The 17,701-nt window shown below is 42.9% G+C and overlaps 2 protein-coding genes across 3 annotated transcripts in view; both read right to left on the bottom strand.

Annotated features, from left to right (window-relative positions):
• Positions 1-1,124: 1,124 nt before the first annotated feature.
• LOC111980950 (uncharacterized protein CG5098) lies at positions 1,125-7,406 on the bottom strand. Of its 2 annotated transcripts, none has more exons than XM_024012029.3 (6): positions 7,294-7,406; positions 4,361-6,412; positions 3,924-4,017; positions 3,782-3,831; positions 3,431-3,502; positions 1,125-1,622 (listed from the first exon to the last, which is right to left on the bottom strand). In XM_024012029.3, exons 2-5 carry the CDS (start codon positions 6,407-6,409, stop codon positions 3,461-3,463), a joined length of 2,235 nt encoding a protein of 744 aa, XP_023867797.1. In that variant the 5' UTR covers positions 6,410-6,412; positions 7,294-7,406; the 3' UTR covers positions 1,125-1,622; positions 3,431-3,460. The 2 variants fall into 2 exon arrangements, with proteins under 2 accessions (XP_023867797.1, XP_023867796.1); XM_024012028.3 differs by lacking the exon at positions 7,294-7,406 and adding an exon at positions 7,016-7,101.
• Positions 7,407-7,601: 195 nt separating this feature from the next.
• Positions 7,602-17,701, bottom strand: part of LOC111980124 (putative leucine-rich repeat-containing protein DDB_G0290503) — a 21,868-nt gene continuing 11,768 nt past the window's right edge. Inside the window, 13 exon segments of the mRNA XM_070449793.1 lie at positions 7,602-8,212; positions 9,497-9,656; positions 9,848-9,934; positions 10,232-10,333; positions 10,590-10,749; positions 10,995-11,112; positions 11,286-11,433; positions 11,610-14,324; positions 14,452-14,556; positions 14,678-15,209; positions 15,375-15,484; positions 15,603-15,692; positions 15,828-15,896. Coding sequence (XP_070305894.1) covers positions 8,196-8,212; positions 9,497-9,656; positions 9,848-9,934; positions 10,232-10,333; positions 10,590-10,749; positions 10,995-11,112; positions 11,286-11,433; positions 11,610-14,324; positions 14,452-14,556; positions 14,678-15,209; positions 15,375-15,484; positions 15,603-15,692; positions 15,828-15,896 — 4,413 coding nt within the window. The 3' untranslated portion in view covers positions 7,602-8,195.

The following is a 17,701-nucleotide window of genomic DNA, read 5'->3' as shown; positions in this document are numbered from 1 at the left end:
TTTGCAGAAGAATTATTCATACAAGGAGAGGGTGAATGGTTCAACATGACCGTAGCAGTCTAGAAATGAGCAGTTATCTACAATTACTGTACTTACATAAAGAGAACATAAACAGCACGGATACTTCCAGACTTCCCTTTGTTGTATGCAACACAAGTTCAACATATGTTCGAGCATTTTTATACAGAATATCTTAACCTAACCTGTCCCACTGAATCACGGCTACTAAATCATGGATACATCTAATAAAAGAGATGAATTATGATAAAAATGATCACATCTTAAAACAAGTGATGTACACAGGAATGTCAGCTTTTATTCAAACAGGTGACAAAAAGGCAACAGTTGCAAGCTGTTACAGACAATTAATTCCATGTGTTAGCCATCTCTTCCTCACACATATGTAAGACTGGAACACCCATACATTTCCTTAAAGACTGCATTAACAGAACCCAGTATAAAATCATAATCTCTGGAGCCAATGATATCAGGTCAAATTCAAAATCATTTCACACTGGGCACAGACGTCAATGCAACGTCTATTCCACAGTGGTTCAACGTAATTTTATTGAAATGGCGTGGAAACAACGTTGATTCAACCAGTGTGTGCCCAGTGGGTTGAATGTACCAACCGTTGCAAACTTTGTGCAAAACAGACATTGTACCTTTTCCTCATTGAGCAGCACTACCACCATGTCAGCTGAACATTACATAAATAAATATGCACAACATGATTAAATCATAAATAGAAAATAAATATGTCTTTATGACTGAATTTAGATAGGCAGCCCAATTCTGATATTTTTATTTACTAAAATGGCCTTTTGACCAATCAGATCTGAAGCGAAAAGATCTGAAGTGATTGGTCAAAAGACCAATTAGTGGAAAAAATATCCGAATTGGGCTGCCTGTGTAAGCGCAGCCATAGAAGCCTTTCTGGAGATCCATCACTTCCTCTGTTGCCATTTAGTTCCGAATGATTACCAAAGCATTCCACCAGGATAATCTGAGATGCAAAAATCCTTATAGTAACATACAGAAATCTGAATTTCAAAGTAGCAACCTTGCAAAACAAGTCATATTATCAGGGGAGTGACTGGTTGGCCATTCAATCACTGTTAATTAGGATGAATACTGAACTCAACTATTGTCCTCTCAAGGTTCCTATTAAATAAAGGTTCCTATCAAATAAGGAAACAATAGRAAGTCTGTCACACATTGTGAACACAAAAACATGTCAATCGTCATTTCAGTATTAAAAGGTAAAAAGACCAAACATAGATATAAAACTTKAACAAAATAAAACAGAGGACCAAACAGTGATATTTTGGTCTTTCAACAAAGCAAACAGCACAACAAACCTGGCAACATAACTCTCAAGCTTCCACAGTGGAGACGGGCCAAAAAGACTACGGCCATCTGCAGGCAGACACACAATAAGAGCATTTGGCTTCATTGGTACAATCAATTCAGAATCATTAATAATACTAAAGTAACATGGACTCAATGTAAACATTCAAGAGATAAAAGAAAACATGAATAGAATGTTGCAGTTCTTCCACAGCCTCTTCTCTGGGGTGAAGGAGACTATCTATCTGGTGGCTGCTGCCAATGAGGTTTAGCTGTCAGGGAAACACAAGGGAACAGTGACACTGTTATAGAATTGGACAAAAATAATCAGTTACTCAAGTGTACAGTACAGCTATAGAGTAGCTAGGGTCACACACTGAAATAGACATGGGTGTGAAAGTACATACTTTCTGCACCACATTCACTCATTTATCTCTTGCGAAGCCCGAGATATTTTTTTTTTTTTACAACTGCAGAGCAAATCAAATCAGTTTCAACATGGTAGGCTATGCATGTTAACCCAGAAGCCCTTGCAGCAGATTGAGGATATTCTTTTAGCACAGTTGGCAAATCAGTGTCATTGCTTTTTCACACCTTGTTCTGCCAGGGTCCCAATCACTAGGTAGGTTCTCATGTTCCACACAGCTCATCTCACTGAGGGAAGGTCTACCTACACTCATCAACAGCAGAGTGACTGGCTGTACCTCTAAACCTTCCTGTTAAGATTCTTAAATGGAATTCAAACCTCTTTAAACTTCAAAGTAATTATCATGGCGTTTCTGCCATTTCTGTGCACATTCCCTGTCAAACTGACACCTGTCTCTTATACACATCTAGATGTGTATAAGAGACAGATCATGGCGTTTCTGCCATTTCTGTGCACATTCCCTGTCAAACTGACACTGTAGATTGTGTGTGTGTTCCTTAATCAACTAATAATCCAACTTGAATTTGGAATCCTCTAGAGCAGGGGTGGCAGGTTTGAATCCCCGAGCCAACTAGGTGAAAAATCTTTCGATGTTTTCCCCTTGAGCAAGGCACTTAACCTTAATTGCTCCTGTAAATCGCTATGGATAAGAACGTCTGCTAAATGACTCAAATGTAAATGTTTCCAAACTTTTTAGCTTTGCGATCCACCTTAAGTGTTTGAGCTGTGAAAAAACATACACAGACAGAACAAGTAAAAAATACAGTATAAAAATAAGTAAAAAATACAATCTTGGCAGTGGAGAGAAACATTTTATGCTTTGAAGCTAATTTCCAGCAATTCTACATATTTTGCCGTGAAGTTGAAATAAAATGTTGCTTTTCAAAGCAAATTTTCTTCTGCAATTGTATACATGTTGCAATGGAGCCGGGAGAAAATGTGGCAGATCTTAAGCACATTTCCTGCAATTCTACACATTTTGACAGATTAGTGCCCTATTCCTATGCTCAAACACTATAACAAAATCAATGGGGCCTGGTTGTCTAGCTCAAAGATTATAGGTTATTATTTACAAATATATAGGTCCATTATATTTTCTACATATTTTCTATTTGGTTTTAATAATTTAAATTTACACAAAGCATTTTTCTACCCCAAAAATGTATAATAAAAAAAAGTATGTTTTTTGGTAAAAATGCAATGGACAACAAATGTAATCCCACGACCCACCTGGACCCCTGCCACAACCCACAAGTGGGTCCTGACCCAGTTTGGGAACAACGTGCTCCAGAGGATCATTAGCACAAACTTGTTTGAGTTTGATGTCACTTTGAACAATAGTGAAATCTTACCCTAAGTCCTGTTTTAAACATACTGTGGGTAAAGATGCTCAACTTATTTGTGGAGAAAACAATCAAATCAGCACAGTCTTAGGGAAGCCTAGCTGTACCAAACACTAAAACAAGCTCTAACACGATGCACAATCACAGATCTCTCACAGTCTGACTGATGAGCATCAATGACTAAATACCGTCCTATTTACAAATAAACCCGGAGCCCTTCCAAAGGACACACATCTATAGTTAGTACATTTTAAACCGTCTGGTCTCACATGATGAATGTAACATGTCAAGGGCATAGAAAATCACATACCTTCCATGGTGTCCAATTCCTTCTCTCCTGTCATCTGTTGTCTGGCATGTTCACACCTCTGAATGATTTATTCTGGAAAGGACAAAAGTGCAATATTTCAGAAACACTGCGCTAATAGCCTAGATCTCAGATCAAAAAGTAATGATCTTTAGGCAACCCTATATTTTATGGGTCCATAATAAACCATTTATAAGGCATTTACAAACCATTTGCTCACCATTTATTAATCATWACACCTACATTTGTAAATGTTAGTAAGATAGCTATACACAAATGTACATATATTTCCTTAAACATCCTGTGTTTTGTTATTTTACCAGGTACTGCTGGAATGACAATTGTTACATCTACCTTGTGCTTTGGACATCTCATGGAGAAGTTTTCCTCGTTAAGCACACAGCCTGCAAAGATAGATAGAAAATAAAACATTTAGTCAACACAATGTTTCTTCATTGACATAATTGTACATAGGCAGAGCAGGACAGCTTCCCACCTGACTGAGCTGCACAGCTGTAGTGGTACTTATTGGGGCACCCTTTCTGGAAGCAGCCCATGGTTGCACCTGCTGTGTGGCATGTTGAACACACCTGGAAAAGAAAGGAAATGTAAAAAAGCATGTTTGCATAAAGCTGTATTTGAGAGGCCAAGGACACAGTGAAGGAGTAAGGCATTGTGTTACCTAGTCACAAGCATAATGGTCCTCTGTCTATCTGAGCTGCTTCAGTTTGACCTTGTTTACATATTTTGATACAGTGAGGCAGACCGAACCTACATTTCAGGAATGTTAGGAAGACACCAATGCAATTTGATTTAGCATACACAGCAATATGATCCTATTTTCCGTTATGTTCTCATCTATGTRGCACTCGAGATACGCAAGCACAAATGCACATTATCTCAAACAAAGAGGTATCGTTGAATTTGACTCACTGTTTCTTGGGCGAACCTAACAGCCTCCTCCAAGCCGTAGAGCTTTCCTTTAACCAAGAAAACACCTGTGGACCATATGCCACAGTCCTCGTGGATCCAGCATTCATTGGTGTTGTGGGGCACCACAGGCAGACTGTGGCCMTCCATCACGSAGCCATTTGTTCGGAGCTTTTTGGCTGAAGGCAATGTGGAGCTTTCACWATCACTGACTGTGATGCAGCAGTCATCAACTACAGCCTCTACTCTAGGCACATTGCTCAGTTCATGTAACCCATTCTCCKCTACCTGACCACATAGGCCTATCTTACAATCTACAGACAGTTCACTGTKCTTGTATTCTTCCCTCTGMGRCTGCTGTTTGCCTTGTTCCTCCAAAGCAGGTCCAGTTGGATAGTAAGGTCCGTGTAGGTCCCCTAGGCCCACAGCATTAGCAGACCCACCACACAGGCAGCACACCATTAGGGGCTGASACTTACTCTTTGAGCTGAGGCGACCCAGACGATAACAAGACGTCTTAGGAACGACACCAGARAAAGACACAGASCCAGTTGGTTGTTGTTGCTGTCCTTTGTTCCGCCTCACATCCTTCTCCTCCTGCTGATCGTTGATCACTGTACAAGCAGAGTACTCCCTCTGCTCCATGTGCACAAAAGGGCAAAAGTCCTCTGATTTACTGGCCCTTTTGTCCTGTTTGTAGTTTGCATATTTCAGCTTGATTTCTGCCTCTTCATGGGAAAACATGGAGGATGAGCCGGCTTGTTTGTGTTTCTCCCTCCTCCGTTTTGTTTTACTTGCTGCTGCTTTTCTACTACTTGAGGCCTGATTGGCTGGGCTTCTCTGGTGGGTTTTCTGCTTGGTTCCTGACCTTTTGTTCCTGGGTGAAGAGGGCTTTGTCCACTCCTGTTGGATGTCTTCCACATGTGTGGCCTTGGTCCTTGACTCTGTAGCAGGTGATGATCCTCTCTGTGGCCTTCTAGAGGAACGTAGGCTCTCAGAGGGGTCCTGTCGAACTGTCCGACGGTCCACATCAGAGTCATCAGATTCTACTACACACCTGTACAGGTAGACAGTTGGCTGTAACCAAGACTCATCCTCTGAACTAGATGACTTCTCTTTTGAGTCCATTGTGTCGCCAGAATGTTCCTTGGGTAATATTCTACTTGAGTTTTTGGTATGTATTTTTGAATGATGGCGAGTGACATTGTTGGTGAGTTTCTGAGCGCTGACCCCAGGCTGTATTGTTCTAGGATGTGGAGAAAGGCTTTTTTTTACAACATTACTAGCTTCACCTGTCAGCCTTWTCTCATTTTGAACATCAACWGGTAAACTGTGAATCTTTTTCTTTTCATTGGTGATGGGAACTTCAATGACATCACTATCATCACTTGAGACATCCACAGGAGACCTGACATATTTCCCATACACAGCAGCTAATTCCGACAGGTTAAGAACAGGTTTTGCATTCAKCGACATCTCCTCTGTGCTTTCAGATGAATCCTCTGAATATGTATTGTCAGGACTSGGGGAACTCAGTGTCTGGGGCAGTAGAAAACAACCTTTAGCTTCACCCAAAGAGACAGCGCCAGGGGACGGAGAATCCACTAAGGGACTAACAGATCCCCTGTCTAAATAGTCCTGAGGTGAGGGTGCTTCCTTAGAACTGGAAACAAGCAAAATGACATCAGAGTCACTCTGACTCTCGTCTCCCTCAATACTTTCAGAAATGGGGCTCTCTGCATTTAGGKTCTCTYTAGGGTGTTGCTCGTACAACCCTGAGTCCCGTAAGCTTCTGTCCATACCATTATGTAAAAGGGGGGAGCGAACACAAGTCCTAGTCCCGTAGGAAAGTCTGACACCTGTGTCTGTTAGTGTTTTCTCAGAGAGGAGCTGCATGCAGGGCATGGACACATGGTCGTCAGTGATGCTGTGCCAGCTGGGCTTCTTCATCAGGTCCAGAACCTCTGTGGTCCTGGGATTCAGATGACTATTCCCACATCTCTTTGAGAGATCCAAAGCCATAGGATGAGGGTCTTGAGACGACAGCTCCATAYCCTTAAGACAAATACAGTCACAAKGACGGTTAAGCCCATAGGTTATTCAGTAGGCAAACTTCAAACCTAGCCTATATAGGCAGAATTTCAAAAGCAGCTTTTCTACATAATAGCTACAGATGTAGGATTTTAATTTGAGGCAGTTTGCTACAGCAGGAACATAATCATGAAGCAACAGGAAATGTGAATTATTAGCTATATGGATTATAATTAATGAACATGTTTTGTAGGGATTGATACATTTTTGATTAGGGCTAAATTACAAACTTTAGAAGCCTTTTAAAACATTGAATACAATATTAAGTTTGTATTTCCTTCCGTGCAGGAAAATTCTCAGCAACAAAAGAGTGATCAATTTAAGATCCTACATCTGTACTATTAATGCATCACTATAACAACAATTTATCGTTAAACCAAGCATTAATATTATTATTGATGATTATTAATTTGCAACTCGTGACAGCAAATTCAGTCTACAAAATGTAAGGTCGCATTGCGTGATACKATTTCGAGATAGAATCAATTTCTGAAATATTATCTCTTTCTAACGTCGTTACTAGAGAAAAATGGGAGCTGCCCGTTCAACGTAGTACCGGTTACCTACCCTTCGTCGTTCCTTGRTGCAGGTGAGTGCACTGCTGACGGTAGCTGGCTAGTGGCTAGCTAGCTACTTGCATCCAGGCCTTTGTAAACAGTGTGTAAACAAAGCCGCAATATAACCACAGCTAACGTTAGCCAGCGACTGTGTTGACAACCCGACTTTAGCTAGCTAGCTGGAGTTAGCTCGCTATTCATCCATAATAACATGCGTTATAACAAACATGTTGCCGAGGACCCATTATATTGGAAAATAGTTGTAAATAAACTAACTATTTTACCTACCTTTTTGAAATTAATAAAGTAAACTGAAGGGGTGCTCCCTTTCCAAAAAGAGCATCTCGTAGTTTACTTGCATTGGTAAAGAARTCAGCTGGCAGCTGGTGGTAAACGGGCAATGCATTATGGGAGATGAGAGTTTTGTCAGTTTCATTTGATGTGGACATAAACAAATATTTTATTAATAATGATAAATGTATGAATTTCCATTCATGATAAAGATGTTATTTTTTTCGTTGTAAAATAAAATATAATACATTCATAGAATATGTTGTATATTTCCCAGTCCTCTGATGATTTGATTATGTGATGATTATTCAGTAGCAGACTGATAAAAGGTCACACAATTATTTAAAATAAATCCATTTAATTTATCATTAGATTACTTGACATGAATAAAGAACATCAAKATGTGTACTAGCAGGACCAAGATAAACGCCTCCAAATAAAACCACCCACTCACAAACAAATAATACTTTTYCATTATAGACTCAGACGGTACATACATACTTTTTCATGTATTTCACAGGTAAGAAAAGCAAACTTAATCTGAATTGTTTTTAGAAATATCCCCGTTCAATAACTGGATTGGACATAGCAGTGTAATAATTCTACACATTTTACAAACGTTTTGAGATAAATGTTAATCGTCAGGAAAACGTCTACAAACTGTCTAGCCTATCTACAAACGTAGACAGGCTAAATAGTAGTGTGCGTTTAGATACAATGATGTAAAAATACAGAATCCTCAAATAATGCGCTTTTAAAATTCTGTATACAGGAAACGGTAGATAGGACATAAAATGTTTGACAATATAACTTTGGATCTCTAAGTGCTAAATGGTGTAAACATGGATAGCAAGATGAACAATCCATGTTGTGCGTTGTGTCTCTTTCTTCAGCTGCAGTTATCTTCCTTGACACTCTACGGAGAAAGAAACAGGATCCAGCATCATGACTATTGTTTTCAAAAGTGATTACTGTCAGGCCACATAAAGAATCACCAACAGCTTTTTAATCTGGCATGGCATAGTATTTTTTTCGCTGACATTCCTACATTTCGCAGACATGCAGAAAATATAAGAACATTACACACATTCACTGAATTTGTAGAAGATTATTCACAAGGTGCAGCCATGCCCAAAATGTTGGCTACATTACCAGGACAGTCTGTTCTATTATTCAGTCTAACAGAACTAGGGAGTATATGATGGATGAAAGAAGGATGAAAACCAATAGTTGTCTTCAGTATAAGGATTAAACCAACTAGTTGGCTCCAATATAAGGATTAAACCATTAGTTGCCTTCAGTATAGGATTAAAACCAACTAGTTGGCTCCAATATAAGGATTAAAACCATTAGTTGCCTTCAGTATAAGGATTAAAACCAACTAGTTAGCTCCTATCTAAGGTTAAAACCATTAATTGGCTCCAATATAAGGATTAAAACCATTAGTTGCCTTCAGTATAAGGATTAAAAAACCAACGAGTTGGCTCCAATATAAGGATTAAAACCATTAATTTGTCTCAATATAAGGATTAAAACCATTAGTTGCCCTCAGTATAAGGGTTAAAAACCATTAGTTGCCTCCAGTATAAGGATTAAAACCATTAGTTGCCTCCAGTATAAGGATTAAAACCAACTAGTTGGCTCCAGTATTGAGAGGTCAAACCGCATGTATGAGGAAGAATAACGGACAACCACACCCATAAGAGACACTGTAAAGGCCCATGAAAGGGCAAAACAGATGTTGCAGATATTTATTATATATGTGTACCCAAAGGATATCTCTATAGGGTTATGCTGCACCACTGTACAATATGACTTCTAATAAGAGTCTCTTTCTTTAACTTATGTAAGAAATGGACAGAACGTCAAGGGTTATTCAAAATCTAAAGGACTAACTGACATGCTACAGCAAACTGCACAGATGACAGTCAGAGGATTCAGATACATCCAATATTATTAAGATACATAACAGAACGAGGTTATTCACAAATTGTCTGTATTACGCAATGAATGACATCTATACGATACAGACTAGTGATGCTGCCAAAACCAGAGGTGGGTCGGGAAACATCCAGCGAGACTTGGCTGTCATGCAGGTTTTGGCCTCAGAGTGGCAGCACTCAACACCTTGTCGTTTTCACATCAGTGGTTCATCTCGGAATCCCTGAAGGCCGGGCCACCAGCATAATGTCATGTTTACCATTTTTATCTGTGTTCACTGCAGGTGAGAGCTCTCCTAGTGCTTTGTGGGCCAACCGCAGGTTCTCCCTGAGATGTCCCAGGTCTCTCTCTGCCTTGGCCCTCATGATGCTTAGCTCTGTGTAGATGTCCTTGTACGTCTCTGTTGCATACCTCTTATCCTGGGGGGAACAGGGATTAGGCTATAAACAGGCACTATTACCAGGTTAAATAGAGTATGACCCATGCTAATAAATGTACAGTAATACATGGTAATAGCAGGACAATAGTGTTGTCCATCTTATGTCTACTCGTCATACATTTATACAGACAAAGGCTATTGTTATTCTGCCAGTGTGTGCTGTGATCTCACCCTGTGGGCTGTCTGGAGTTCATCCTTGAGCGAGGTGATCTTCTGCTTGAGGCCCTGCACCTCTGACTCCTTCACACGCAGGGAGATCTAACAGTCAGACAGAATCACAGTTGATGCCTCAGACACAGGTACAACACCAGAGGACCAAGGTGCCATAGATCAGCACAGAATGTACAGCACATGAGTATGTCATATGTTTTAGAGGCTGTAAGTTGGTCATGTTGCTAAGGGTGATATCTAGTGGTGTTACCAGTCAAAGGCAGATACAGTTTACCTTTACATCAAACTTTACTTTACTGGACTAGATAAAGATTATATCCAACTATTTTTTGTTATACTTAAGCAACATAGCTTTTGTGCAGTGCAGTACTACTGAATACTTACCTCCAGCTCATACACATCTCTCTCCTGACTAAGAGGGAAGGCGTCCTGCTTGGCCAGAGAGCAAAGTCTGGTGATCTCTGCAGCTAGATGGCCACTCAGCTCCTGGAAAGACAACCACAGTCATCATTACTAACACCGCTACTTTGTATTTCATGACAAAGAAAGAATTGGGAAATACTAAGGGAAATGTAAGGGACCCTCAAGGTTTTGTTGCAGTGTTGTAACAGTCTGATATGAAGTTTATAAAAGTATGCGTTATGCATTCTACTATGTGTGTTAAGACAGAGGACCCGGCAGCAGATTTAGTTGGCTTGGAGCAGAAACACTTGTGATAGTACATGGTCATAATGTGACTGACCTGGTTGCGAGTTCTGAGGTCCTGGTTCTCCTGCTGACACTGACACAGAGCCTGTCTCTCTGCCTCCAGGGCCTGGCCCAGGTGGGAGCTCTCCAGACACTTTAGAGCGTACTGCTGGGACAACACCTCCAGCTCCCTGTGACAGGAGGCCAGCCCCTCACTACACACTCACGTGTATGCACGCACACACACACACACACACACGCACAAAAAAAACATGATCCTGAGAGCTGAAAACCACGGCCAAGACTAGACACAAGGTGCACTGTGTGTTATACAGACAGACAGATACAGAGCCAAGGACAGGGAGTATGGAGATGTTTGTCAGCCAATCCAGTGTACTATTTCGCCATGTGCTTTCCTTGACGATTTACAACCACATAGATCAACAGGTAGTACATTTACCTGTGTTGCCTGCATATTTCTCCAAGATTCACGTCTCCTGCATTGTTGTTTTCATGGCATGCCCTCTGTATCTCTCTCCTGAGTTCGGCACGGTGAGCGTTCTTCATTGCTTCAATTGCTAATGCCACAYTAAAAGGGGATATGTTCACTCCATTAGAGTGGCATGGGAATGTGAGCTTATCAATATTCTGAGAAACTCTGCCTTCACACATACTGTAAATATCCTAAAAATGTTTAACCTTTAAACATACACACACAACACACACACACACACACACTGTCCCCCATTACCTGTGATAGTAGCAGCCGTCTCCTCCTCCAGCAGTCTGTCTGTGTCTAACTGCAGGCGCTGCAGGTCCTGCTGGTGTCTGTGCTGCAGTTCCCCCACGATCCTCTGCTGGGACTCCTCCATGGTGACAAAGCCATGCTCATATGTGGCCTGCAGGGGCAAACACAGACGCAGTGGACTGTTAGGTGATTCATCCACAGATCCATTGTTATAATGGTCACTACTCRCTGGGGTTGGTTCATTACATCWTAATTCTAGTGAATTCAGGAACTACCAAAAATCCCATTGATGATTATCGACAATTGTTATTATGGGAGTTGTCCTACCTTTAGCTTTTCTATGTCCTCCTTATGTTTCAGCTGGAGAGATGCCATTCTCCCATCATGCTCTGCTTTCATGTTGGCCATGACAGACAGCTGCTCCTCCAGATCCTTCACACGACCTCTCAGTGATGATAACACAATCTCCAGCTCCTCCTCCCCCAGAGTGTTTGCTTCTTCATGGGGTTCAGTAGTGCTCCTCTCCTCTACATCCTTATCAGAATCAACTTCCTGGATTCCTTTCTCTACCTCATCTACCCTACTCTCTACCTCATCTACCCTACTCTCTACCTCATCCACCCTACTCTCTACCTCATCTACCCTACTCTCTACCTTTATCATTGGACTATCAATGCTGTTGGTCAGGAAGTCACCCTCCACCACTTCTGCACACCTTCTAACCCWGCACACTTCCTCRACTGCAGTCACTCCRTGGTTTGGGCTTTCCACCTCCATTTTACCTGCAGCATTRATTGCAGGCGTCTCTGWCTTCTGCTCACTTGCAGTGTCTAGTAGCTGTGTGGCTGTTTGCTGTGAGTCTATGTGTTCTCCCTGCCTCAGGGMGGTCAACCCTAATCCCACTGAGGAACTCCCCTGTCTCTCCAGGTCTGACCGTCTGGCCCTAAYCTGATGGTTTTCACTCAGCAGCCCAGCACATCTGCTGCACATCAAAGGAGAAGAAGCAATGAGCAGTCCCTGTTGAGTCTCTTGAAATTGGCTCTMGTGTAGAGTGTTAAGCCTACTGAGACGATAGGATGAGAAGGCTTCCATGGCGGTGCAGTGTATGGAAGCTAACCGGGGCTCATTTACATTGTGGAAATGACAAAGTCTTTGTGCCAGGGACTGGAGCTCGTCATTGGCCGAGGCMCRGACTGAGGAGGCGATTTGGTTGAGCAGGAAAATTCTCTCCTGTGTGAMCTCTGTGAAATGTCGGCTTATGAAYTCATCGGTGTCATTATSCTGSTTGTACACATTCCARATCCTCTCWTCATCATCTTCCTRTTTCATTTCTGAAKCTGTTTCACCTGCTATGTTTCCAATGATGTCCAGGTCTCTCAAAGACCTGCATCCATTCATCCTGTCCAGGCCTCCAGTGTTTATGTTTAAATCTTTCTTATRATGAGAAAAAAGACTATGAGCTAGGAGGAGCYTTTGCTTTTCCACTACCATGTGTTCTAAAATCTGACTTAGAATCACATCTGTGAGTTTATCCTCATTGGACTGGGATGGGTTGACCTTRAAACTGTTCAACAGCCTTCCCCAAAACTCRTCCTCTAACTGAAGCTGCCTGACCACTGTCTTGTTCACCTCCACACACTTTCTATCTAATGGCATCTTTACCACATCCATATCTGACCTGTCAATCACCTGCACTACTCTCCCTAAGGTTCTGGACATCAACCTTATCCCTTCCACCACTTGCTGAACCCTTTCTTCACCTGAATCCAATATTACCTCCTCCTGCCATTTGCCTTCACTGCTACACCTTAATCCACTTTCTTTCTCCACRGTCCTTTCCTTCTCTACTTCCTCATTAAACCTTACGATGTCAGCCTCTGCCTCCATGGCTCTCTGGCTGTACAACCGCTCAGCCTRTCTGAGTTGTGTGTTGTGGGCCTGCAGCTCCCTGCAGGTCTGTTCTGTYTGCTGGAGCTGTCTCTCTAGTTCTAATTGCTTGGCCTCCATGGCCTGCAGACACTGTTGAAGGTGTTCCCGCTCCTTCTCTCCAAGGTGGTGTGTGTTGARATTCTCTTCCCCAGCTTCCTCCTCTTCATCATCATCATCCTCTTCTGCTGGGAAGCCCAGGTCTTTGAAAGTGTCCTCGCTGAGCTGCAGCTGTACCTCTGTCTCCGTTAGACGCTGGTCCATTGAGGCTAGTAGGGACTGYGCCTCCTGGAGCTGCTCATCTCTCCTGCGCAGCTCCTTCTCCAGGCCTTCCACTTTGGTCTGGCTGTGCTGCTCTGCCTCAGGGAGGAACTGAGGCCCACTGTACTGAGTGATAAGCTCTGCTTTCAGTCTCTCTATCTCTCTGTCTGCCTCTGTCAGCTGGTTGAGCATCTCCTGGTTGCGCTGGTTGAGGGCCTCGTTCTGGCTGCTGAGCAGCTCTACCTCCTGGGATAGTCTCCTCATCACGATGGCCTGGTCTGGGTCTACGTACTCCTCCTCCGTGGGCCTGGGTGTCTCACAGCATAGTATGTTGTCTATTCTCACGCTGTTGGCTCTTTCCTGAGTTTCCCCCATGCTCAGTGAATCTGGGCTCCATGCACAACTTTTTGTGTGCGATTCTGGAATCGATGTCTGTTGATGGCTTCCATTTTCAAACTGTGTCTGAGAGCTAGTTTCACTGCCCAAGTTAGGCCCTCTGTTRTCACTTCCATTCTGAGGCACAGAGTAAGATGAGAGTTCTGTGTCTGAGGTTGGTGACATGACAGGTGTGTTTACTGATATAGGGCAGTCAGGGAACAGATCCTCCAGCTCCTGGAGGTTTCCCTCGGTGTCATGCAGCCAGATGCTGGGTGGTGGTGATGGGTGAGTTCCAGGGGAGCTGTGRTTCTCCAGAGGGGCCGATGACAGGGACAGGCCAAGCTGCTCCTGGAGCTGCTCCTGTATGTTCTGTCTCTTCAGCTCCTGTTGCTGGAGGAGCTCTCTGGTCTCCCTGTACATGTCAGTCAGGCTTTTCAAAGAGGGAAGATCAGCTTCTGGGCAGATTGGGGCCTCAAGCTTACAGGAGGAGGCAAGACAATTGTCTATAATTAGGTAGTTATCATTGTTGCAAAGTGGAAGTATTATAGATGGAAATACAGAGCATATCCATACTATGTATAGGCCAATATWTATTTTMCCTTACCGGCAGGGAGGCATGATGCTGGCGTCCTAATGCAGTGCTCAACTGAGCCTCCAGCTCAAGCCTGRGATGGTCTGACTCTGCCAACTGGCCCTTCAACTCRTCTACCTTTAATCACAAGACACAGAGATAKAGTAAGTCCACCGMTAAGCCAACCAGCAGCAGAGAAAGCACCTCATAACGTTAACATTGTTCCTGTTAGGAATCATTTTGAGATACACAGACTCACCCTCCTGTGGTAGGTCTCCAGTAGAATCCCCATATCCTCTTTATCCTTGCCCTGGGACTCAGTGTACAATGGAYCWMTCTTCTCCTGTCTAAAGGCAGTCCTTTCCACCTGCTGCCAGCACTGTTCAATCTCCCTCTGCACCRTCTGGTGAGTCCTGGGTGACCTGGGACTGATACCTCCTCTGTCACAGTCCATCTCCCAGCCCACAAGGBAGCCTAGCATGCTGTCATACCTCCTCCTCCTCTCCTCTCGCCTCCTCTTCCTCTCCAGGTCCCCTACCTCCARCCGAAGAGGCTCCTTTGTCTCCTGCTGCACCTCCTGCTCAGAGGCTAGCASGGCCATAGGGCTGAACTCAGCCCAGTCAAAGGTCTTGGAGRGCCCTTCGCGTCTCCTCTCACGGATGCGGCTCTGTTTGGGCCCCTGGACTCTCTCTGTAGGGACCTCAGAGYAGGGGGAGGAGTCKTGGGTCACATCTGGCTTAGGGAGGGGCAGTGACTCTGATGGGCTGCAAGGGATGCGATGGACTGGCAAGCTGCTTTACAATCACAACAGAATAACACAAATACTTACTGACGGYGGAAACGAGGCATTCTGCCTAAACAAAGGCAGAGACCTTCCCATCARTACTATAGAAMGGTGGTAGTCTACTAATGTATTACTATGTAGTAGTGAGGCTGGTATTACAGACYCCATTTACCTGGCTACATCAGGAGCGTTAGATGGATGGACATTCTTCATGAGGGCCTGGATCCAGTTTCTCCGTATCCCTGCAGTCATGGCTGACAGAGTAAAGACACACTTCTGGGTCTGAGGGAAGACATTAGGAATATTACTTTGATTGAGTATAGGAGACTTACTGTATYTATAYAATGGATCAACATTCATCTGTTGATTTACATTTTTGTAGGTATAGATTTAGTCTTACATGGATCTGAAAGCCGTAGTTRCTCTGGACCTGGTACTCTGAGACATTATGACACTTGGTCAAGTCAATCTCCCCCTCCAGATCTGAGTTCTAACAAGAGKAGATGAKAAACATCAATTCAAGACTRGGGATGAAAAAATAACAAAARCATGTTTCCCTGTCCTCACAAAATCACATATCTGTGTGTACTTCATTCAGTAAAAATGAAAATGCACATGAACTTGCCTCCTCTGCGAAGGAATCCTTGTAGTACCTCAGACTGTCAGCTGATAGCACAAACCAGTATTTCCTCCACTAGAGGGGAGCAGACAGATCTGGGAAACAAACATACCTGGTACTCTGAGACATTTGACACTTGTCAAGTCAATCTCCCCCTCCAGATCTGAGTTCTAACAAGAGAAGATGACAACATCAATTCAAGACTTGGGATGAAAAAATCAAACAACATCATGTTTCCCTGTCCTCACAAAATCACATATCTGTGTGTACTTCATTCAGTAAAAATGAAAATGCACATGAACTTGCCTCCTCTGCGAAGGAACCTTGTAGTACCTCAGACTGTCAGCTGATAGCACAAACCAGTATTTCCTCCACTAGAGGGGAGCAGACAGACATTATAAGGGATAGTAGATGCAGAAACCTACATAACACATTTGAACTGTCAGGCTTCACTTTCATAGCAGGACCACACAACCTTAAACATCACTAAATGTACACGCACACATTCAGGATCCATGTGCCTTTGGGGTAGAAATGTGGGAAGGTGTTCAGTGACGAAAGTAAAAGACATTCTTGATCTGTCCATTCCTATACCTGATCCTCCTTATCCAGTTTCATCATCCACCCTTTCTTTGAAGATTAACAGCAATCAGCTGTAAGGAAGATAAGACAGTAAGTTAGTCAGGAGTTCAAAGAGGCACGGTCATACAGTTTTCAGACACTTCAACATAAAAGTAAACTGCCGTCAATCACTTGGGGCTTTCATTTATACTTGTTTAAATTATGAGAGCACCCTGTTTGAACTGTGACAGTTTTCTGACATGTTTTACAAACTTGACCCCATGCTTTCAGTGTACAGAAATTCCAAAAGTAATAAGCACTCACAGTCATGACCGACTCCGAGGTCCTGTGGTCCAGTGACTTAGCTCTTCTCTGAGGAGGAGGGACGGTGAGTTGACCTGGGCTTATGATCTCCACACGACTGCAGTTTCTGGTGCAACAACAGGACAATATCAGTTACTGAAGTAACAATGTAGAAAGTGTAAGATGGATTAGCGAATGTGATCATGTCCTGTATTACTGTAAGCTTGTTGCAAATAAAAACAAGATTATGCCGTTTCCCTTTACTCTATCATGACTGAGACAGCTTGGACGTGTGCATTGTATCAAGCAGAGAAACCACAAGTCATGAGGTCTCTGGCAGGCAGTGTTGTGAGATGTAAGGCTTATTTGGGACACAGCAGGAGAGAGGAAGTGCTCTCTATACAGGGGCTATTAAACCTTACTCACATTAAGAATGAGTTTCCACTCTGTGACTGGGCTTGGCTGGGGAGTGTATGAAATACTTTGGAGGCTGTATTATCCCGTATGGCCCCTGGCATCCAGTCTCACAAGCCCAGGGATGTTAAAAGTCCCAAATCTCTGTCTTAACAAGATCCCACATCCTGACTGTTACCTACCAAAGCTACCTCATATTGGGTTCAGGCTAACCAATAGCTCTAAACCATCAAGAGTCCTTTAAATCTAGATTAGCCACCGCTAAATGAAACTAGAGACAGCGGCACCATATGAAACAGGATTATTTTGTCATTTACTTGAGCCCTCAAAAGCCTCATTCTTTTTACTCTTACGTATAAAAAAAAAAAGGAAAAAAACGACCACTATCAGTAAATCCAGAACATTCTTTGTCTGTGCCCAGCTATTTGCATAGAAAACTATCCAAGGACACATAACGTAACATGAGGGAGAGAACACTCTGCTCCCGCCAGCAGTGTGAACTAGCCTCCTGCCTTTCTCCAACAACACTGACCATTCTTGGTGACAGTTGCTGTCTTCACCATGAAGTCGCCTTTTCCCTAGGATAGGATTGGGAAAGGGGC

Source organism: Salvelinus sp. IW2-2015, linkage group LG20 (genome assembly GCF_002910315.2).
Source record: "Salvelinus sp. IW2-2015 linkage group LG20, ASM291031v2, whole genome shotgun sequence".
NCBI lineage: Eukaryota > Metazoa > Chordata > Actinopteri > Salmoniformes > Salmonidae > Salvelinus > Salvelinus sp. IW2-2015.
Note: the sequence above shows the minus strand (reverse complement) of the source record. Positions and strands in the feature narration are given on the sequence as shown.